Raw genomic sequence first — 24859 nt, 5'->3', positions numbered from 1 at the left:
CTGAATGCTATAGGCAGTTGTAACACAATTGTATCTAAACATAGAAAAGGTAAACGTATGATATAAAATATTTAAAACAGCACGCCTGTATAGGGCACTTACCATGACAGGAGCTTGCAGGAATGGACATGGCTCTGGGTGAGTGAGTGAGTGAGTGAGTGGTGAGTAACTATGAAGGCCTGCGGCATTACTGTACACTACCATGGATTTTATCAACACTGTGTACTTAGGGACACTAAATTTATTTAAAACTTTTTTCTTCAATAATTAACCTTATCTTACTACAACTTTTTTACTTTATAAGCTTTTAAATTTTTAAAAACTTTTTGACTCTTTTGTAGTAACACTTAGCTTAAAACACAAACACATTGTATAGTTACACAAAATATTTTCTTAAAAAATATATCCTAGTCTATAAGCCTTTCTCTATTTTTCACTTTTTTTAACTTTTAAACTTTTTATAAAAACTAAGACACAAACACACACATTAGTGCAGGCCACCATAGCATCAAGATCATCAGTATCACTGTCTCCCACCTCCGCATCTTGTCCCACTGGAAGGTCTTCAGCGGGAATAACATGCATGGAACTCTCATCTCCTATGATAACAATGCCTTCAGGATACCTCCTGAAGGACCTGGTTGAGCCTGTTTTACAGTTAACTTTTTTTAAATAAATAGGAGTACACTCTAAAATAACAATAAAAAGTATAGTATAATAAATATATAAACCAGTAACAGTCATTTATTATCATTATTAAGTATTATGTGCTACACATAATTATATGTGCTATACTTTTATATAACTGGCAGCACACGAGGTTTGTTTACACCAGCATCACTACAAACTTATGAGTAATGGCTTATGCTTTGACATTATGACATTCACGATGTCACTAGGCAATAAGAATTTTTCACCTCCATCCTGATCTTATGGGACTATCATCGTATACACAGTCCATCGCTGACCGAAACCTTATGTGGTGAATGACTGTACGTATATAGAACACGTAGGTGGCATGATTTGTTAATATCAGTGCTTTCGTAATTTTAAGCAATTTTGATGGCCTAGTGAAAAGCTCAGACTTTGGAGCCTAGCAAATCTGGGCTCAAACACCAGTTCTATTACTTGCTAGCTGGTGCTTAACCCCTCCAAGCACCATTTTCCCTATCTGGGTGCCTTAAGGATTTAATTTGGTGATGAACATAGACAATTCAACTTCAAATTTCTAATGCCTGCATTTAGTAGGCATTCAGCAAATATTAAAATTAATTGAATATTGAGAATCTGACTTCAATTTCTTCATCCTTTGAACCATAGGTACCCTATATCTCCAAATATTACATTAGCCACATACACATAAAACAGTTATAGCATCTTATATTTGTAAACAGTTTTCGCAGATTTTTCAAAGTATGTCATACCTGTTACCTTGATCAGTCTGTAAAAGAATTAAGCAAAGTTGGTAGAAAATGCATTATTTTCCACTTTAGCAAAATATTGGCCGGGTGCAGTGGCTCCCACCGAAAATCCCAGCATTTTGGGAGGCCGAGGTGGGTGGATCGCTTGAGCTCAGGAGTTCGAGACCAACCTGAGCAACATGGCGAGACCCCCCATCTCTAATAAAAATACAAAAAAATAGCCAGACGTGGTGGTGTGTGTGCCTGTGCTCCCAGCTACTCAGGAGGCTGAGATGGGAAGATCACTTGAGCCCCGGGGGTGGAGGTTGCCAGTGAGCTGAGATCATGCCACTACACTCCGCCCCGGGTAACAGAGCAAGACCCCGTCTGAAAAACAAAAAACAACAACAACAAAGAAAAAGTTATTTACTATTTTAAAAGTTTCCACTTTTTCACATGAAATTATCATTACCATTATTATTTTTTAGAGACAGAGTCTCACTCTGTCACCCAGGCTGGAGTGCAGCAGCACGATCATAGCTTACTACAATTTCGACTTCCTGGGCTCAAGCAATCCTCCTGTCTCATCCTTCTGAGTAGCTGGGACTAAAAGGGCATGCCACCATGCCCTGCTAATTTTTAGTTTTTAATTTTCTTCTTTTATTTTTTTTTTTTTCAAGAAATGGACCTCCTTGAAAATTTTTTGTTTGTTTGGAGACGGAGTCTCACTCTATCACCCAGGCTGGAGTGCAGTGGTGCGATCTTGGCTCACTCCAACCTCCACCTCCTGGGTTCAAGCAGTACTGTGTGCCTCAGCCTCCCTAGTAGCTGGGATTATAGGCACCCACCACCATACTCAGCTAATTTTTGTATTTTTAGTAGATACGGTGTTTCACCATCTTGGCCAGGCTGGTCTTGAACTCCTGACCTCATGATCCACCTGCCTCAGCCTCCCAAAGTGCTGGGATTACAGGGGTGAGCCACTGTGCCCAGCCGAAACATTTTTTTATATTTTCTTTTTATTTATTGATTGATTTATTTATTTTAGAAACCTGCTAATTAATTAATTTTTTTTTTTTTTTTTTTTTTGTAGAGACTGGATCTCAGTATGTTGCTCAGGCTGGTCTTGAACTCCTAGCCTCAAATGATCCTCCTACCTTGGCCTCCCAAAGTACGGGAATTACAGGCATGGGCCACAGGTGCCTGACCTAAATTATTTTTTTGAAAGAACATGTTTTAAACCATGCTTGTTGCCATATGAGAGACTTTTTAAAATTTAAGTTTGACCGAAACTAGTAAGTCTTTGAGATAATATACATCAGTAAGGTAGGTCTCATATATCAGGTAATTTGGTGATACGGAAAAATACAGAACAGGAAATTTGTATGATGCTAATAGTTTATAGAGCCTTGATCTCACTTATTTTATCTCATCTATAAAATACACAGGGAAATGTTCAGGAGGAAGATACTAAAGATTGAGAGGCTAGCAAGTCTGTAGCAAACTGGAAGTTAAACTAAGATTTCCTGATGGAAAATCTACTCTTTCCACTATGCCACAGTACTTTTGGAATAAGTGTAGTAGTCTCTTCATGAAGCAGCAACTATTCTAGTTTCATTCTTGAGTAATTCAGAAAATATCATGGTTTTTGGCAGCTTTATTGAAGTTTCATTGATATGCAAAAAAAATGCACTATTAAAGTGTACAATTTAGACGGGCACGGTGGCTCATGCCTGTAATCCCAGCACTTTGGGAGGCCAAGACAGGCTGATTGCCTGAGCTCAGGAGTTTGAGGCCAGCTTGGACAACATGGTAAAATCCCGTTTGTACTAAAAATACAAAAATTAGCTGGGCTTAATGGCGCATGCCTGTAGTCCCAGCTACTCAGGAGGCTGAGGCAGGAGAATCACTTGAGCCTGGGAGGTGGAGGTTGCAGTGAGCTGAGATCGCACCACTGCACACAGCCTAGGTGACAGAACAAGACTCTGTCTCCAAAAAAACAAATAAATTAAAATTAAAAAGTGTACAATTTGATAGGTTTTGACATATGTATATACCCATGAAACACCATCACTTCAGTGACAGTAGTGAACATGGCCAGGTGCTGTGGCTCATGGCTGTAATACCAACACTTTGGGAGGCCGAGGTGGGCAGATCACTTGAGGTCAGGAGTTCGAGGCCAGGATCACTTGAGGTCAGGAGTTTGCGACCAGCCTGACCAACATGGTGAAACCCCATCTCTATTAAAAATACAAAAATTAACTGGGCATGGTGGCGCATGCCTGTAATCCCAGCTACTTGGGAGGCTGAGGCAGGAGAATCGCTTGAACCAGGGAGGCAGATCCGCCCATTAAAGAGTAGGCTGGGCTGGGTGCGGTGGCTCGCACCTGTAATCCCAGCACTTTGGGAGGCTGAGGCAGGCGGATCACGAAGTCAGCAGATTGAGACCATCCTGGCTAACACGGTGAAACCCCTCTCAAAGTGTTGGGATTACAGGCGAGAGCCACTGCGCCCAGCTTTTCCCATTTTATTTATTTTCTTGAGTCTGTACCTTTCACATATACTAAATATTATTCTTAGACGCTTCATCAAAAACATGACATTTTTCTCTTAAAATTAGGACGTATGTTTAATTTAAATGTTGAAAGTTAGTATTTCCTTGATTACCTTTTATATTTTCATGACTGAATTTTTTTTTTAGACTGGTGTCGTTCAGTATTTCTACATTGAAGACTGGCAGTTCGTTAATGATTATCGACATCCTGTCAGTGTGAAAAAGATTTTTCCCGACCCAAATGGGACCAGATTAGTTTTCATTGATGAAAAAAGTGATGGATTTGTTTACTGTCCAGTAAGTCTAGAACATTTTTAAATGTTTATTTTTTCAAATGCAATATAGGGGGAAAAAAGTGTGTTTAAAGTGTATCTCATGTAAAATTTTCTATTAATTAGTGCCAAGGATTGTAGTTCTTCGCTATCATCTTCATATCATGTTTATGATAGATTTCTTATGACTATATCAAGACAACTTTTTCCATTATTCTGTAATTTCTTCATAGTGGCCATCCCAGAAAGATTTTTAATGGGAAAAAATAGTTATTATATCCTCTACCACTTTCAACCTTATCGTATACTTACTGCACAATACAATAATTACAGTTTATCTTCCTGTACGTGACTTTTCTCTCCCGATAGGCAGTGAGCTTATCTGTCCTTTCTGCCCACCTCAGTTGATTTTCCTTTTTCCTTAAAGATCCTGAGCACAAGGAACAGGTATTTCTGTATTAGATGAATAAAAATGGATGAGCCCATTTTAAAAATCAGCCACTCATATTTTTAAACGTCCTTAACTTTTTTGAAAATAGATTTAGAAAAGAGGAGATGTGCCTTTACATTAGTTACTATAATTGGATTTTTCATTTACTTTTTATATCCTGTTAATAGTTTACTATGTTCTTGGTCAAATTCACATAAACTACAGCTGCTTGTGGACCCATCCTTAATACTGTTTCCAGGTCCCTAGGAACTCACTGTGGTGTCCCCTCAATGTAAACAGCCTGCTCCTCACTGCTACACTTCGCTTGATACAAAGACTTACTTCCTCCCCATGCCCACCCCTTCTTCCTTTCCTTTCCCTTCCCTTCCTTTCCTTCTCTTCTCTTTCTCTTTTCTTTTCTTTCTTTATTTGACGAATATAATGAATTTCCACCGATGTACCTGGATTATCTATGCCAAATTCCTAATTTGCTAGTTCTTACTCAATGCACTCCTCCCCTAATTGCAAAGCAAATAAGGAAGGATGAATGACATAAATGAAGATAAACCTCGAGTTCCCTCTACTTAATATGGAAATTCCACCTTGTATAGGTTTCCTTTCTATAACAGGGAACTAATTAGAGCTGCCTTGAATTTCCCCCGTGTGGATTCACCACAGTTAGAAACTGTGGCTTAGACAGAATATACAAGAGAGTAGGAGGGTAAATCAGGTTTCTATCAGGAGTTAAAGTCAAAAATAGGGTGTGGCTACTAGGAAAGGGTAAGGAGTAAGGTCAGCCTTAAACAAGGTGATTTCATTCATTTTTACTTTCTCCATTTACAATTCTCTTTTTCTTGATAATTTCTGTTAAAGAGCTGTCACTTTGATTGGATTTCCAGTTTTCCTGTCTGTCTAAGATGGAGACAGTTCTAGTACCTACTTTGTAGGGTTGTTAAATGAAAAGTTAATAGGATGATGCATGTAAGCTTTTAGTACAGTGTTAGCCACATAATAAGCACTCAACAAATGGTTACCTTTTTTAAAAAGAGTTCAACCACTAGTCCAGTGGCACTGATGTGCTCATCTATGCAAAGTGAGCATCACTATAACATAGACTAACATGGCTTAGAAGCAGAGACTCAGGAGCCCGACTGCCTGGGTTCAAATACTGGCTCATCAACCTACTAGCTGTGTGACTTTGGGCGGATTTCCCTGTACTTCAGTTTCTTCATCTGTAAAATGGGAATAATACTAGTACCTGTCTTTTAGAGTATAAGGTTAGCATGAAATGAAGTAATTAGTACAATATCTTGTAAGTAGCACTGTCCAATGGAAATATAATGTGAACCACATATGTAATTAAAAATTTTATATTAGCTACATTTTTTAAAAGATAAAAAACAAACAGGTGAAATTAATTTTAATATATTTAATTAAACCCTTGAGGAATCGCCATACTGTCTTCCACAATGGTTGAACGAATTTACATTCCCAGTAACAGTGTAAAAGCATTCCTCTTTCTCCTCAGCCTTGCCAGCATCTATTGTTTCTTGACTTAATAATCGCCATTCTGACTGGTATGCAATTGTATCTCAATATTATCATTTCAATGTGTAATTGAATATAAAAAAAGTAATGAGATATTTTACAATCTTTTTTTCATGCGAACTCTCTGAGTGTGTAGTTTACACTTAAACATATCTCAATTCGGACTTGGCATATTTCAGTGCTTAATAGGTACATCTGGCTACATGTGGATGTTATAATAGCAGCTACTATATTAAATAACACAGCTTTGTAGTATTACTTATTATTTGCAGGGATTTTTTATTTCATTTTTATTTTAAGAGTAGGAGGAGGCAGATATTTTTCAGTTCCCTATTCAGGATATATATAAGCCTATCTGCCTGCGTTCACAGGACTTATATGGACTGATTTTTATAAATAGCTTATTTAGTATAATATTACAGTCAGCCCACCCTATCTATGGGTTCCTCATCCACGGATTCAACCAACTGTGGATCAAAAATATTCAGAGGAAAAATGGATGGCTTTGTCTACGCTAAACCTGTGCAGAAAATTTTTCTTGTCTATGTTCCCAATACAGTATGACAACAATTTACATGAGATTTATGTTGTATTAGGTATTATAAGTAATCTAGAGATGATTTAAAGTATAAGGGAGGGTGTACACAGGTTATACACATATTACACCATTTTATGGGTCAGGGATTTGGGCATCTGTGGGTTTCACTATCCGTAGGAGATCCTGGAACCAATCCCTCATGGATATTGAGGGATGATTGTATATTTATATTTGTTGACATGCATTTTAGAGAAGTCTTTTGAAATAAAGCATCCCTAGTGTAATTTACTTCAATCATGTGAATTAATTTGTTTCTTAATACCCAGTATTATCAAATACTCAGTATTATGAAAAATTTCTAAACACAAGTGTGTTCGTAGTTTAAATTTCTGTCATCTTGAGCAGCTTTAATTTTTTTTCCTTAAGCTGAAGCTTTGTGTCTAGACTCGTGCAATCTCCTACAAATTTGCCAGATTTTAGATCAAACCTTGGATTTTCCAAATAACTATAGTTTTTTCAAGCCAGACCTAGGATAAGAATGGAAAAAGAAACTTTCTTTTCTGTTGTTGTTGGAGTGATGTTAGGTTGAATATGACTTAGTAAGCTAAGCCAGCTAAGGCTGCAAACAGGCTTCTACCACGGCAAATGATAATGATTTAAGTACAGACTTGGGGCAAATCTGCAAATCTTATTTTGTAGGTTAATGACACTACCTGTGAGATTCCAGATTTTTCACCAACCATTAAAGGTATTCTTTGGGAAAACTGGCCAATGGATAAAGGTGTATTTATTGCTTATGATGATGATAAGGTGTACACTTATGTCTTTCACAAGGACACTATACAAGGTACTAAACCCCTTTTGTGTATATTTCCTGACAAATGAATTTCCCCATTGCAGTAAAATTAAAACATGCCTTTCTGATTTTTGTGCTGAGTATTAGCTTTCAGCATTGAGATGTCTGTTTTATAATGTAGGAGCCAAGGTTATTTTGGCTGGTAGCACCAAAGTTCCTTTTGCTCATAAACCTTTGCTGCTATATAATGGAGAGTTGACCTGCCAAACACAGAGTGGAAAAGTAAACAACATCTACCTTAGCACCTATGGCTTTCTCAGCAACTTCAAAGATATGGGGCCTGACGAACTGAGACCAATGCTGGCACAGAATTTAATGCTAAAAAGGTAGGCTTTCAAAGAGTGAAGTCAAAGAGACTTCTTTTGGAACTTCTCATTTGCTTTTGTGATTTTTAAAGGTCAAATCCTGTAATTATTTTATCTTATTTTATTGCTTTATTCTTTCTCCTTGCAAGAATATTTTTTATTTTTTGTAAATGTAAAAATATAAGTGCAGTTGTGCTACATGGATATAGTGCATATGGTGAAGTCTGGGCTTTTAATGTACCCATCACCAGAATAGTGAATACTGTACCCAGTAGGTAGTATTTTATCCCTCAACCCTGTCTCACCGTCCCACCTTTTGGAGTTTCCAGTGTCTCTTATTCCACCTCTATGTCCATGTGTACCCATTGTTTATCTCCCACTTCTAAGTGAGAACGTGCAGTTTTTGACTTTGGGGCATTTCACTTAGGATAATGACCTCGAATTCCATCCATATTGCTGCAAAAGACATGATTTCATTTTTAATGACTAAGTAGTATTCCATGGTGTGTATATCTATATATACACACCACGTTTTAAAATCCAGTCATCTGTTGATGGACACTTAGTTGATTCCATGACTTTGCTATTGTAATAGTGCTGCTGCAAACATATGAGTGCAGGTGTCTTTTTGATAAAATGTCAAATCCTATTCAATAGATGGAGATAACAGTACTTCCCTTGTTCATTTCACAGGGGTATTGTGAGGCTCAGATAAGATAGTAAGCTGTTTTTATTACAAGTACTTTATTATAAGAAAAGCCTGTAAGAACAAAACGGTTTCTAAGCTTCCAAAGAGCCCAGTTATTGTGAAATCCTAATAAACCTAATTATGTCAACAATATCTTGATTTCATCATAATGAAGTTTGATTTTTGCTTTGCTTGTGATTTCCTTTTCCTGTTTTTTTCTCTTATCTCCTAGAGCCACCGTGAATTTCCTTTGACGTTCTAATTCTTCTGAGCCTCTCTTAAATGTGCTATTTATTGGGGTCTCATGAGTTTCCTTCTCTTCTTACTCTAATTATTCTTCCCGAGTGAATCTCCTCTGCTTTACATGGCTCAACATACCACCTATATGAAGTTGACTTTAAAATCTGTGTCTTTATCTTAAACCTGTACTCACAACTACCTTCCAGTCATATGTACTTGGAAGTCCATGAGCTCTTCAAACTTGCCCTTTCTAAAACTGAACTCATCAATTTCCACAGACCCCTATTTTCCCTCACTCTAATCACACATGCACATGCCTTAACACACACATACACCAGCTCCTTTCCTCCTCCTGTGTTCCCTTGTCTTTACCCAGGCCCTCACTTGGAATAATGTGTAATGTAACTCTCCACTTCCTAACTGCTGTGTCTGCGGGTAGCCTTATAACGATCTCATCTGTTCTCCACACACTTTTGAAAATGTGATTTGATCCCCTCGTTTCCCTGCTCAAGATCCTTCAGCGACTTCCTATTGCTTTTACAAACAAATCCAAATTCCTGGGGGACCTCCATGACCTACTAGGCACTTCATGATTTAAGACCAGCTCAGCTGTTTCCACTCAACTCCCTCTCTGTTCCACTGGCTGCTGAAATTGCATATATTTCACGATTCTTCCTGGAACGCCCTTTCCCTATCTCTGAATGTAGTAACCCCTCTTTCTTTACCCATCAGAAATTAGTGGAGCCATCTCCTGCTCCAGGAAGCCTTCCCCGACTTCCCCACCACCACAGGCAGTCCTGCTTGGGGTCTTTCTGATGTGTTGCCTCAGAGCCAGGATGCAGTATACACAGTGGTTAAGAGCGTGACACCACTTATCTCTGTGTGCCTTGGGCTAGTCTTTTAACATCTGTAAGCCTCACTTTCCTAATCTTTAAAGGAGAAATAATAATAATACTTAGTGGGTAGTGTTATTAGGGTAAGGGAAATTATGCAAAAGACTTAGCACCAAGAGTTACCTATTGTAAGTACTCAGTTACCTCTGTCAAACTGTGTTATAGTCATTTGTTTCCTTATCTGTCTCTTCCACCTTCCCCAATTGTGACCGCCTTAAGGACAGCAACTGTGGTTGATTTTTGTGTCATGTTTCCAAGCACATAAGAGGAGCTCAGTAAATGTGTGTTGGATGGAAAAATGAATAGGTGAATAGATAAATGGATAAATGAAGAGATAGATGAATGTAATATATTCACTCATGTAGAGGTTCCACCAAAAGTTTAATTGGCATTTATGTTCATGTTTTAAACCAGAGGTCTGAAAACCTTTTCTGTTATGGTCCAAATGGTAAATATTTCAAGCTTTAAGGGCCATAGGGTCTCTATCACAGCTACTCAGGCTGGCTGTTGTAGCCGGAAAGTGGCCACAGACAATCCATTAAAGAGTGGGCTGTGCCGGGTGCGGTGGCACACACCTGTAATCCCAGCACTTTGGGAGGCCGAGGCGGGTGGATCATGAGGTCATCAGATCGAGACCATCCTGCCTAACATGGTGAAACCGCATCTCTACTAAAAATACAAAAAAATTAGCTGGCGTGGTGGTGCACGCCTGTAGTCCCAGCTACTCAGGAGGCTGAGGCAGGAGAATAACGAACCAGGGAGGCCGAGGTTGCAGTTAAGTGAGATTGCGCCACTGCACTCCACCCTGAGCAACAGAGCGAGACTCTGTCTTCAAAAAAAAAAGAGTGGGCTGATGAGTGACTGTTCCACTCAAGCTGTATTTTCAAAACAGCAGCTGACTAGATTTGGCCCGTGAGCCATAGTTTGCTGACCCCTGTTTTAAACTTCTAAATTTATAGGAATAGAATACTAATTTTATTAGACTTATGGAGAACAAAAATAATATTCATCTATGTGTGAAATAAAAAGAAATAAATGAATAGAATTAGTTTAGTTGTTAATTGAGTAGGCTGATTACAGAGTAGATTCAGATTAATAAAAGAAATTCAGGGAAAAACATTTATCTGCACAAAAAAGGAAGAAAGCTTAAGTGTCTTTTCATTACTTGCAAATGACAATTACAGGTTAAGAAATGTTTTAGACAGTTTATCTGGGGCACACTATTAGATAACATGTAGTCTGAAAATTGCCTAACGTGGCAAGTGGAGCGTTCTGATTAAGCTTATGTACTTACATCCCAGGTTTTCTGATGCTTGGGAAATGTGCAGGCTTCTGAATGATGAGGCTGCCTGGAATGAGTTGGCCAGAGCTTGTCTACATCACATGGAAGTAGAGTTTGCAATCCGTGTTTATCGGAGAATTGGAAATGTTGGCATGGTGATGTCCTTGGAACAAATAAAGGTAAACAGCATGTTATAGAATTATCAAGTAAGTTAAGATGTAAATGCTATTTTAAGTTAAATGCAGTCTAAACTTTTTCCGTTTAATCTTACCTAACTCTTAAACAAGTGAATCGATAGAATATTACCACTTCCTACTGATCAAAGTCCTTAAAAAAAAAAAAAAAGTTAAACTGTTACATTTTTTTTCTCATCAAAATTGCTTTTATTTGTAGGGACTAGAGGACTACAATCTTTTGGCAGGACACCTTGCCATGTTTACCAATGATTATAACCTGGCTCAGGACCTGTACCTTGCATCCAGCTGTCCTATTGCTGCCCTGGAGGTATGGCAGCAATTAAGAATGGAAATTGTGTAAGAGGTATCCAGTGGGGAAATGGGGAAAAAAAAAATGGGGCCTGGCGCAGTGGCTCACGCCTCTAATCCCAGCACTTTGGGAGGCCAAGGTGGGTGGATCACCTGAGGTCAGAAGTTTGAGACCGGCTGACCAATATGATGAAACCTCATCTCAACTAAAAATACAAAAATTAGCTGGACATGGTGGCATGTGCCTGTAATCCCAGCTACTCAGGAGGGTGAGACGGGAGAACAGCTTGAACCTGGGAGGTAGAGGTTGCAGTGAGCCTGTAATCCCAGCTACTTGGAGGCTGGGGAAGGAGAATCGCTTGAACCTATGAGGCAGAGGTTGCAGTGAGCCAAGATTGCACCACTGCACTCCAGCCTGGGTGACAGAGGGAGACTCCGTCTCAAAAAAAAAAAAAAAGAAAGAACATAAAAACATGCAAAGGAGGATCACCCCTTCTATATAATTAAAATTTCTCAGCACAGACACTATATGCCTTCCCCCTCCTAAAATTCAAACATGTCAGTTTAAGAACCCCTGAGTACTCATTAATTATAATATTTTGCATTAAAATCATAATTCAAAAATATGTTTATTCTGCATTTTGTGGAGGCATAAAATGCATGGTATTACAACATTACTAATTGAAATCTAAATGTGTCCAAAGAGAACAGATTGTGTAAATTACAAAAACATATACAAGGAAAAATATCATCATATATTGAGTGCTTATGTGGGCCAAGCACTTTTCTAAGCACTTGACATGTATTAACTCATTAAACCCTCACAACAATCCTACGAGATCGGATTGGTTTTTTCTCTGTTTTCCAGATGGGAAAACCGAGGCACATTTATCCTTATTGTGTGAAATTCTGTTGTGTATTAAGAGGTGAGCTAAGGACTAGTGTACCATCACTGGTTTCCCAGAGGTGAGCATTGCAGGAGAGGGCCTAGAGCAGGATGAAGGGCCTAGTTAGTTCAAGGGCAGGGAAGAAGGGAACCGTGGCCATAGGGACTTGCAGTGAGGAGCGTAGACTTCACAGTCAGACATGTCGGGGTTCAAATTCCAGCTCTGTGTAAGCTTGGACATGTTCTTTAACCTTTCTGAGCCCTAGATCCTATTTCTTTAAAGTAGGAAGAATAATATCTAGCTCACGGGATATTTGTAAAGATTTAAAAATGAGAACGAGATCTTTTAGCACAGTGCATGATCAATAGTAAAGACATATCATTAGCTGTTGTAATCATTAATATTATTTCACCTAAAACTGGCATTTCTACAACTATGTAAAAGAGGTTGTTTTGGAAGCATTTGTTATTAATTTTACAGCTTTCCTTTTACAAATCATTCTATAGCAAATTTTCATTTTTAAATTTTAAGTGAACTAAATTAACTTTAAGAAAAATGTGGGTAATTTTACAGTATTATTTAAGATAATTGGGACACCCTGAGAAGTTTTCAAAACTTGGATTAGTACTCACTGAAATGGGAATATGGCTGCGATGACTGAGGGGAAAGATGTCATCTCAACTCTTCTGTATTTAATTGTGGGCACTTGTCATGTGCTGCTAGACTTGGAAAGAATTTGAGGTAATGGATTGATAATGGAGAAGGGTGATTACTCTTTAACCTCACTTTGAAAGCTGATGAGTTAACCAGGTGAAGAGTTCAGAGGCAGAGCCCTACTGCCCAGCTCTGTCACGTACCGGCTGTGTAACCTTATGTACAGAGGAGCCTCTCTTTGCCTCAGTTTCTGGATCTCTAACATGGATACAAGAAAGTATTAATACATTGCAAAAGGGTAGTCGTGAAAGATAAATAAGCTAATCCCCTAGAACAGTATCTGGCAGATAATAACACTTGAAAAATGTTAGCTATTATTGTTTGGAAAGTATGAATAAAGTGAGGAATGAACTTTAAAAGATTCCTTGATGATTAGTTTATATTTAGAATTATGTACCAGGCAGAGATAAAAGACCACAGGAACTAGGAAGAAAGATATATTTACATTTTAGTTACATTTGCTATTACTCGTGTTGTGATATAGCTTCAGATTTTCTGAGAAAAACACACCAATTCCTATAGCAAAGTGTTCTCAACTTTTTAAAATCACTACCTTCTAAAAATAAAACTTAACTTTAATTGATTACATTAATTTAATTTGATTACTCCCTGCTGAGAAAAATTAAATACTAAGGACTAAGATTTTGTTAGATAAGATTGAGTTTTGGAGGGCCACAAACCATTGTAATAGCTAAGTTTTTTTGCCCCTTGAAGAATCAGTTTTTGCCTTCTTCAGGGCTCTGTCAACCCTATTGAGAATGCATGCTATAGTAATATATTATCATTGTAAAGATCAAGTTTCATTATTTAAACAAAAAGGTTTTGTAATTAGTTTTATTAAAACTAGCTCTTGGTGGTAACTTTGCAAAATAATTTTGCTCATTTAAAATTAAGGTCTTTCTCTTCTTAACAGATGAGAAGGGATTTACAGCATTGGGACAGTGCTCTACAACTGGCAAAGCATTTGGCCCCAGACCAGATTCCTTTTATATCAAAAGAATATGCTATTCAGCTTGAATTCGCGTAAGTCTTTGTTTTATACATTTCAGTCAGTACCAATGACTGCAAATATCTTTAGTTTGAAACTTCCATTAATGATAAGGCCCTCCATTGATTTAATACTTTTTTTAGAGAAAAAATACTATATTAATTATATATCTGAAAAATGTTTTTTCTAATGTCTTATATGTGCATTATCCACTTTAAGTTTTCAGCATCAAAATCTAAGTTTGGATCTAAGCTGTTTCTGCATTTAGAATCTAAGTGTTATTATTATTATTTTATTATTATTTTTAATAGAGACAGGATCTCTCTGTGTTATCCAGGCTGGAGTGCTATGGTGTGATCATAGCTCACTGCAGCCTCAAATTCCTGTGCTCAAGTGATCCTCCCGTCTCAGCTTCCTGAGTATCTGGGACTATAGGCATGCACCACAATGCCTGGCTAATTTTTAAAATTTTTTAAATTTTTAGAGAGACAAGGTCCCACCATCTTGACCAGGCTGGTCTCCTGAGCTCAAGTGATCCTCCCAACTCAGCCTCCCAACGTGCTAGGATTATAAGTGTGAGCCACTGCGCCCAGCCTAAATATTTTTAATCGCATGTGGCCATCAACAACTATGCATAGCATCACACTGCTTTTCCTAACTTACGTCATGGTTCTGACCTCCTTTAACACTTTAAGGATTTGCTCTGTAATTTCAAACCATAGTGAAAAACACCAAGGTTTGGTCTACATTTTCTATTTGCTTAGAATTATAGTTTTTTCTGGCCAGGCGCGGTGGCTCAAGCCTGTAATCCCAGCACTTTGGGAGGCCAAGACGGGCAGATCACGAGGTCAGGAGATCGAGACCATCCTGGCTAACCCGGTGAAACCCCGTCTCTACTAAAAACTACAAAAAACTAGCCGGGCGACACGGCGGCGCCTGTAGTCCCAGCTACCCGGGAGGCTGAGGCAGGAGAATGGCGTGAACCTGGGAGGCGGAGCTTGCAGTGAGCTGAGATCCAGCCACAGCACTCCAGCCTGGGTGACAGAGTGAGACTCCGTCTCAAAAAAAAAAAAAAAAAAAAAAATTACAGTTTTTTCTAACAAAAGTAGACAAATGGGACTTAAACTAAAAAGCTTCTGCACAGCAAAAGAAACAATCAGCAGAGCAAACAGACAACCAACAGAATGGGAAAAAGTATTTGCAAACTATGCATCCAACAACAAGCGAATATCCAGAATCTGCAAGGAACTCAAACAACTCAACAAGAAGAAAACAAATAACCTCATTAAAAAGTGGGCAAAGGACATAAATAGACATTTTTCAAAAGAAGACATATAAGCAACCAATAAAAACATGAAAAATGGTCAATATCATTAATCATCAGAGAAATGCAAATTAAAACCACAACGAAATACCGTCTTACACCAGTCAGAATAGCTATTATTAAAAAATCTAAAAATAATAGACATTGGTAAGGATGTGGAGAAAAGGGAATGCTTATATACTGTTCATAGGAATGTAAATTAGTAGAACCTTTATGGTAAACAGTATTGAGATTTCTCAAAGAACTAAAACTAGAACTACCATTCGACCCAGCAATCCATACCGAAAGGGAAAGAAATCATTACATCTAAAAGATACCTGCACTCATATGTTTATTGCAACGCTATTCATAATAGCAAAGGTAAGGAATCAACCTAAGTGTCCATCAGTAGAGCACTGAAGAAAGGAAATGTGGTGTACACACACACACACAGACACACACACACACCACAGAATACTACTCAGCCATAAAAAAAGAATGAATTTTGTCTTTTGCAGCAACATGGATGGAACTGGAGGCCAAAGGGATGTAACTCAGAAAATCAAATACTGCATGTTTTCCCTCATAAGTGGGAGCTCAACCATGGGGACACAAGGACATACAAAGAGGAATAATAGACACTGAAGACTCCAAAAAGTGGGAGGGTGGATGAGGGTTGAAAAATTACCCACTGAGTGCAGTTTTCCCTATTCAGGTATGAGTGCACTAACAGTCCAGACTTCACCACTACCCAATATATGCACACAAAGACCTACACTTGTACTTCACAGATACATACATTTTTTTAACTAAATGATTTTTTTAATTATAGTTTTTTGACTTTCATGTGTATGAAAATTAGACAATTGGTATTGCAATTCAAGCCAAAAACTCTTCCCAGGAGGATACTGAGGGCTTGAGTAATAGTCCTTTATGATGCATGAATAGGAGTCACAAATCTCTCTTGCTTTTGGAAATTCCATAATCTATTCTGAGAAATTTAGAATTTTCTAGTGCTCTTAATTGCTAGACCCTCTTAATTGTCAATAGTCTTAATTGACAGACTATACATTTTTATTGCAGTATTGCATCGAAGTGTAATTTTAGAGGCATTTAGGATCCAGTTTTAAGTTAACTTTCAGCCATGGTTGGTGCTACCAATGTAAATATCTGCAGAGAAAATAAAGGAATAATTCATTTGCAAATATAAGTTTGTACATGTATGTGTAATGACAACCAGACATTTTAACATTTATTATGATACATTCCAACATTCAAAAATATTAAAATATGGAAAAAGATTAGTCTTTAAACAAAGAAAATATAGTTATAACATTTGATTTTTTTCTAAAAACATTTCACATAGTTCTACTTTACTGTCATAGAGACTTTGGATTCATTGAGAATACTGACACATAAATTCATGTAGTAGGAGTTACTCTATCAAAAACTACTCTGTACCAGGCATGGTGGCTCATGCCTATAATCCTAGCTCTTTGAGAGGCCAAAGAAGGAAGACTGCTTGAGCTCGGGAGTATGAGACCAGCCTTGGCAACATAATGAGAACTTGTCTCTACAAAGAAAAAAAAAAAAAAAAAAAAGCCAAGCCTGGGCTCACGTGACTGCAGTCCCAGCTGCTAGAGAAGCTAAGGTGGGAGGATCACTTGAGCCCAGAACGTTGAGGCTGCTGTGAGCTGTGATCACGCCACTATACACCAGCCTAGGTGGTGGAGCAAGACCCTGTTTCAAAATAAGAAAAATAAGTACTCTTTCATTTCTAAACATGGTATCTTCTTTCAAGTTTCCTATTCTACAGATTAAAATCATTTTAGAGATTTTATTTCTTCCTAATCAATCTGATGAAGTTTGCCACATTTCTGTTCCTTATAAATGCATATACCAAAAAGTGCACGTTGGAATCTTTGTACGTAACACAAGAGACAGGGCCCCAGTCCCCTGGCCCTCCACCTGCATCCTGAAGATGACTGAGTCTTAGAATATAAAACTTCTGTGCTAAGGAGAAAATATGATCCACCATGTCCTGTCAGAGTAGACACCCCAGTAAGCCGTTGGACCATCCAGAACACTTGAATTTTTCACTTCCTTCAGGAAAATTTGAAGTATTGTAACAAATTCTCAAACTTGTCTCATGGTCAGATGAACTGAAGTCAGTTGAAAGCCTGTGTGTTGTCATTTCTAACCCCTTCTGCTCACCACTTGACCGTGAAGCCACCGATTCTCAAAGCCTTCACTGATATTTGTATGCAGATCTTCGGACCCTAGTATACACACACGCTAGCCCCCAACAGTCTGAAGAAATTTCCTTGTGATAATGGGACCTAACTTAGGTATAGTTCATTGTCATCAATACCTGAATAGCCACCAGCTACTGACTTTGACACCTAAGACCCTAGGCCTGTGTTCCATTTCAACCGTCTGTTTCATTATGCATCCAAGACCTTGATTAGGTCAAAGCAGGGCCAGTCTATCAGGTCTAGGTGAGATTTAACTTACTAAAGTCTGGGATTAAACTGATGAGCTAATTCCATATGAAAGCTTCAAAATAAAATAATAAATAATCCAGTGAGCTAAAATAACAAAAAATAAAGTGAGAGTTCCAAAGTATTAATTTAGCATGCCCAAGGAAAACCTCAGGCTTCTGTGGGAGGAACTGTCAACTCAATTGATTACATCAGCTGAGCTAGGGATATCTCCTGAGGATGTCTCTTCCCGATTCTCAGGAAAAATCCCTAGCTTGGTTGATGTAATCAGGTCCGTATTAGAAATTTCCATTTAGGAATATCGCTGACTCTGGAGTCCTAGGCTGAACAAAAGAAAGTTCTCAACCACCGAACAGCTCCTTTTCCAAAAATGTCCTTCTACATTAATAGATGAGGAAAGTGAATGAGGCTTAGAGAGGTTTAGTAACTTGTCTAAGCTGATAAAGTAGTGATAAGGTAGATCTCAAATCATGCCATTTCAGAGCTGACTAATTTATTCTGGAGAAGATGGTTTCTTAGAGGAAGATAGATCCCAAAAAGTATTTTAGGCAAATCACTGATTCATTCTATCCCAAACAATGAAAATAAGTTGAAATAATAAAAGTCTTCTGTATATGCAGATCCATGTTAGCATCAGTCACAGGAAGGAATTATTATTATTATTATTATTATTATTATTTGAGATGGAGTCTTGCTCTGTCACCCAGGCTGGAGTACAGTGGCGCAATCTCAGCTCACTACAACCTCCACCTCCTGCGTTCAAGCAATTCTCCTGCCTCAGCCTCGCGAGTAGCTGGGATTACAGGCACATGCCACCACACGTGGCTAATTTTTGTATTTTTAGTAGAGACAGGGTTTCACCACGTTGGTCAGGCTGGTCTTGAACTCCTGACCTCATGATCCGTGTGCCTCAGCCTCCCAAAGTGCTGGGGTTACAGGCGTGAGCCACCGTGCCTGGCCCAGGAATATTATTTATATCATGTATATTAATACTTTTTCTTGGTATAAGAACCAGGGCCCTCAGCACTATAATCCCCAATGTATTCCTCCACTTCTACCCTTTAATAAATTGATGGCCTTCTAGATTCCCTCAATATATATTCTTGTAAATATTGGGCCCTTGGTTAAAAAAAAAAAAAAAAGAAATGTTCTATGGTCATGTGATTGTCATTTAGTGCCCCAAAGGAAATAATTAACCAAAAATAGCCAATAAAAGTAATGTAGCTTCTTATCAGAAAAAATAGCTAATACATGCTAGGCTTAATACTTAGGTGATGGGTTGATAGGTACAGCAAACCACCATGGCACATGTTTACCTATGTAACAAACCTGCACATCCTGCACATGTACCCTGGAATTTAAAAAGAAAATTAATGTAGCTCCTCAAAATGCCTAGCATACCACACAGTAAGTACCTTATAGTATAGCATAACCCAGCTTAATAATTACTTTTAAAGTAGTAAGATAATGACATACTGCACTTTGAAAGAATGCATCTGTAGTGTTACACATCTTTTGTGAGCTTAAGCAACTCAATGACAAAGATTATCCTTTAAATCTTGTATTTGTAAATTGGTCCACTACTCCCCAATGGTGGCTCATGCCTGTAATCCTAGCACTTTGGGAGGCTAAGGTGGTAGATCATTTGAGCCCAGGAGTTCAAGACCAGCCTTGGCAACATAGTGAGACTTTGTCCCTACAAATTTTTTTTTTTTTTTTGATTTGCCAGGCATGGTGGCACATGCCTGTAGACTCAACTACTCAGGAAGCGGAGGCTGGAAGATCACTTGAGCCAGTGAGGTGTCGGGGCTACAGTGAGCTGTGTTTGTGCCACTGCACTCCAGCCTGGGCAGTAAGACCCTGTCTCTAAAAAAAAGAGAAAAAAAAAAAGGAAAAAGTATATGTAAATAAAATTCTAAAATAAATATTAAAATCCACTCTTTTCTTTTTCAGGGGTGATTATGTAAATGCTTTGGCTCATTATGAGAAAGGAATAACAGGTGATAATAAGGTAACCTTGGATAAAGATAAGATATGCCTAATAATCTTTGGGTTCATTTTCAGTTTCATTTTTAAAAATCATGGTCTTATTTGTATTGTATTTCCTATCTAGCAGGTGAGCCTTTTCTTTGGTTTACTAACAACCTTGCAAGGAAATAGTTAAATCATTTTAAAACACTTCAAGCTCTTAAAACCTGATGAAGACAATATTTTTACCAGTCTGATAAGTTTTACATTCTTAATATAAGTCTAAGTAAAGTTGGAAATAAGATTTTTATCCTTTCTTACCTACAGGCTATGATTTTCATAAGATTTTTCCTTTTGCTCTTTTTAAAAGTTTCAGTAGGCTGGGCGCAGTGGCTGGCACCTGTAATCCCAGCACTTTGGGAGGCCAAGGCGGGCAGATCACGAGGTCACGAGTTTAAGACCAGCCTGGCCAATATGGGGAAACCCCATCTACTAAAAAAAAAATACAAAACTTAGCCAGGCATGGTGGCATACGCGTGTAGTCCCAGCTACTCGGGAGGCTGAGGCAGAAGAATCGCTTGAACCCGGGAAGTAGAGGTTGCAGTGAGCCAAGATCGTGCCACTGCACTACAGCCTGGGTGACAGAGTGAGACTCCATCTCAAAGAAAAAAAAAAAAAGTTTCAGTAACCATTTTGAAAGTGAATTCCCAATCCATAAAACTTTGTTCTGCTGTTTCTGTCTCATACTATATCTTTTAAGATGACCCTGGAAAGCATGACCCACTATGCTACCTCTTTTTCCCATCCCAGAATTCTAGCTTAAAAAGCTAAGATTTATAATAATAATTACTGTTTTTAAGTTAGGTGATGTCTTGTGAGGGTTGAAAATCTTTTGACTTTCCGTTTTATATATAGCATTTTTATTACAAAAGTAATGCAACCTCATGATAGCTAATTTGAAAAATCACCAAACTATGTTAACATGAAAAGTGAGTCCAGGCCAGTCTGGCCAATGTGGCAAAACCCCATCTCTACTAAAAATACAAAAATTAGCAGCCATGGTGATGGGCGCCTGTAATCCCAGCTACTCGAGAGGCTGAGGCAGAGAGAATCGCTTGAACCCAGGAGGCGGAGGTTGCAGTGAGCCGAGATCGTGCCATTGCACCCCAACCTGGACAACACAGTGAGACTCTGTCTTAAAAAAAAAAAAAAAAATGGGTCCAGGGCCAGGCGCAGTGGCTCATGCTGGTAATCCCAGCACTTTGGGAGGCCGAGGCCAGTGGATCACTTTAGATCAGGAGACCAGCCTGGCCAACATGGTTAAACCTTGTGTCTACTAAAAATACAAAATTAGTCAGGTGTGGTGGCACGCACCTGTAATCCCAACTACTCGGGTAACTGAGGCAGGAGAATCACTTGAATCGGGAAGCAGAGGTTGCAGTGAGCTGAGATCACACCATTGCACTCCAGCCTGGGCAACAAGAGGGAAACTCCGTCTCCAAAAAAAAAGTAGAAAAGAAAAGTGAGTCTAAATAATGCTTGACACCAGGAGTTCAAGACCAGCCTGGACAACAAAACAAGACCCCCATATCTACAAATTCATTTGTTTATTTTTCTTTTGGAGACAGTCTTTCACTGGGTCACCCAGGCTGGAGTGCAGTGGTGCGATCCTGGTTAACTGCAACCTTTACCTCCTGGGTTCAAGCGATTCTCATACTTCAGCCTCCCGAATAGCTGGGATTACAGGCATGTGCCACTATGATTGACTAATTTTTGTATTTTTGGTAGAGACAGAGTTTTGCCATGTTAGTCAGGCTGGTCTTGAACTCCTGGCCTCAAGTGATCTGCCCACCTCAGCCTCCCAAAGTGCTGGGATAACAGGCTTGAGCCACCGCGCCCTGCCCATCTCTACAAATTTAAAAATAAAAAATTAGCTGGGTATGGTAGCATTGCATCACTGCACTCCAGCCTAGGCAGTAGAATGAGACCCAGTCTCTTTAAAAAAACAACAACTTTTTTAAATTAAAAAATTAAATTCGTTTTTTAAAATCACTACAATGAATATTCTACCTAGTACATGTATCTTTAGCTACCTATGATAGTATTTCTGAAGAATATTTTCCTATAAGTTAGATTTCTAGGTTACAAAGTGTACTTTTCATTTTTGACATGGCTAAATTGCTGTTCAAAAGAAATTGTAATAATTCACACACACTCCATGTATGATAGTGCCCCCTTCATTCTCAGCAAAACTGAATGTTATCAGTTGTTTTATCTCTACCAATTCTATAAGCAAATAAAGATATTTTATTTTATATATATTTGATTATTGGTGAAGTTGAGCATGTTTTTATTTATTGGCCAATTGTATTTTGTTTCCACTTGTATTTTTTAATGAATTGTCTGATCATGTCCTTTGCTCATTTATCTCTTAGGTTTTTGACATTTTCTTTGTCTGGCTACATCAATTTTAGTTCATTCTTTATCTGCACCATCAAATACAGTAACCACTAGCCACAGGTGTCTACTTAAATTATTTAAAGTTAAATAAAATTTAAAATTCAATTCCTCTGTTACACTAGCTGTATTTCAAATGCCCAGTAGCTACCATATTGGATGGGGCAGATATAGAACATTTCTGTCATCACAGAAAATTTTACTAGACATGCTGCTTTAGATAAAATATAATCTGACATTACATCTTACTAGTACAGATTAGTTATTTGGTGAGTTCTTTAGCTGTCTTTGGTATCTTTAATGAATTTAACAATTACTAAAGAAATGAAGTTTTTATGTTTAATCATGCCTCATAGAGAAATCTGCAATTTGATAAATGGTTTTCTTCTTAATTTTATTCATAGCATTTATGCTATATAGCTAGTATATTACTTCTTATATAAAATTTTATACCAAAAAGACATATGAAGGTGGCCGGGCACGATGGCTCATGCCTGTAATCCCAGCATTTTGGAAGGCCGAGGCAGGCAGATCATGAGGTCAGGAGATCGAGACCATCCTGGCTAACACGGTGAAACCCCGTCTCTACTAAAAATACAAAAAATTAGCCGGGCGTGGTCGTGGACACCTGTAGTCCCAGCTACTTGGGAGGCTGAGGCAGGAGAATGGCTTGAACCCAGGAGGCAGAGCTTGCAGTGAGCAGAGATCATGCCACTGCACTCCAGCCTGGGCAACAGAGCGAGACCCCATCTCAAAAAAAAAGAAAAAGAAAAGAAGGTCAAGACATATGAGAGACAGTAAAAATTTGGTCTTAAGCATGAAGTTGATCTAGGCTTTCACAGAACAAAATACAATTTTGTAATAGCTGTTTTTTTTTAAAAAAAAAGACCCAAGTGTTATTTTAAAATCATGAGATTTCCCTGAAAAGATAAAAGTAAACCATAACCTTTGGAATCATTTTAGAGTTAAATTCATTGTTCTTTCTTAAACACATGGTGTTAAGTTAGAATCTGATTTGTTAGTATTTGCCTTGTGATTGCAGGAACATGACGAAGCTTGTCTGGCTGGAGTGGCCCGGATGTCTATAAGAATGGGAGACATACGTCGAGGGGTTAACCAAGCACTCAAGCATCCCAGCAGGGTCCTTAAAAGAGACTGTGGAGCTATATTGGAGAATATGAAGGTCCTCTTTTGTCTGCATCAATATTCATATGGTCTTTTATACATAATAACTTAGTATTTTAATAATCCTGTCTTATTTTAGCAATTTTCAGAAGCAGCCCAACTGTATGAAAAAGGTCTCTACTATGACAAAGCAGCATCTGTTTACATCCGCTCTAAGAATTGGTAAGAGCTGCCTGCGGTTTGTTTCTGAACAGGATTGGAAATGAATGTGCCTCTGGGGTCTCCCCACTTGCCTCCTTGCCATGCCTTCTCCCTGTCCATTCTGTTCCCCTATCTAGACCTGCCCTTCATCTCTTTTGTTCTCCTTAGATAAGTTCATATTAATAGTTCTTTTTCCAAAGAATAGCACATTCTCCTGGTTTGGTGTGGAGAAATCCTTAATCAGATAAATTAGTAGGAAAAAACAAAAACCCCCCTTGTCCTAACAGAGTTAATGGACTAACCATTTTCCTACCCTTGGGGGTGGGAGTGGAGTGGGTGTTAGGAGAAACAGCAATTAAATCAGCTTTTACCCATAGGAGCCAAGATTTTCTTTTCTTTTTTTTTTTTTTTTTTGAGACAGAGTCTCGCTCTGTTGCTCAGGCTGGAGCGTAGTGGCATGATCTCAGCTCACTGCAACCTCTACCTCCTGGGTTCTAGCAATTCTCTGCCTCAGCCTCCTGAGTAGCTGGGATTACAGACTTGCCACCACTATGCCTGGCTAATTTTGGTACTTTTTTTTCTAGTAGAGACAGGATTTCACCATGTTGTCCAGGCTGGTCTTGAACCCCTGAACTCAGGTGATCTGCCCGCCTCACCCTTCCAAAGTGCTGGGATTACAGGCCACTGTACCCCACCAGGAACCAAGATTTTTGAAAGATAGTAATAACTGTTTTTTGCATCCTAAAACCTAACATTTGGTTATAGCAGGCTACTTTTAGAGTGAACCTGGTACTCATATTGTTCTCCTGTACCTACTTTTCCAGGGCAAAAGTTGGTGATCTTCTGCCCCATGTTTCTTCTCCTAAGATCCATTTGCAGTATGCCAAAGCCAAGGAAGCAGATGGAAGGTTTGTACACTTTCTCAAATTTATACCAATTTAAAGTAATATAAGCTTTACAAATTAACCATTGATATTTGCAACCCTGGAAGAAAGGCAAAGTAGAGAAAGACAGAAAACACCTTTATTTAATCCTTTGTTGACCTGAAGTGCCAGACTATTAAAATTCTCCTGTACCTCATATATCTCAGTGTTTCCTTTATATACTCAAATATAGACTAGTATCTCTTTTTATTTGAGGGTTTTATAGTGGAAGTTGAAATTTTGATATAATATGGCATGAAAATAAAGTGATTGTTATTTTATTAAGGAGGATTATTATTTT

The 24859-nt window shown here is 38.3% G+C and overlaps 1 protein-coding gene across 2 annotated transcripts in view; it reads left to right on the top strand.

Annotated features, from left to right (window-relative positions):
- The window catches only part of WDR19 (WD repeat domain 19), a 93782-nt gene that overhangs the window by 34392 nt on the left and 34531 nt on the right, over nucleotides 1–24859 (top strand). For both annotated transcript variants that reach the window (XM_011949102.1, XM_011949103.1), the window contains 10 exons: nucleotides 4102–4251; nucleotides 7442–7589; nucleotides 7720–7924; nucleotides 11026–11185; nucleotides 11400–11510; nucleotides 14006–14115; nucleotides 19838–19895; nucleotides 23352–23492; nucleotides 23574–23656; nucleotides 24460–24543. In XM_011949102.1, coding sequence (XP_011804492.1) covers nucleotides 4102–4251; nucleotides 7442–7589; nucleotides 7720–7924; nucleotides 11026–11185; nucleotides 11400–11510; nucleotides 14006–14115; nucleotides 19838–19895; nucleotides 23352–23492; nucleotides 23574–23656; nucleotides 24460–24543 — 1250 coding nt within the window. The remainder of the gene's footprint in view (nucleotides 1–4101; nucleotides 4252–7441; nucleotides 7590–7719; nucleotides 7925–11025; nucleotides 11186–11399; nucleotides 11511–14005; nucleotides 14116–19837; nucleotides 19896–23351; nucleotides 23493–23573; nucleotides 23657–24459; nucleotides 24544–24859) is intronic.

The sequence above is a fragment of the Colobus angolensis genome, unplaced genomic scaffold (assembly GCF_000951035.1).
Source record: "Colobus angolensis palliatus isolate OR3802 unplaced genomic scaffold, Cang.pa_1.0 Scaffold29, whole genome shotgun sequence".
Taxonomy (NCBI): Eukaryota; Metazoa; Chordata; class Mammalia; order Primates; family Cercopithecidae; genus Colobus; species Colobus angolensis.
Note: the sequence above shows the minus strand (reverse complement) of the source record. Positions and strands in the feature narration are given on the sequence as shown.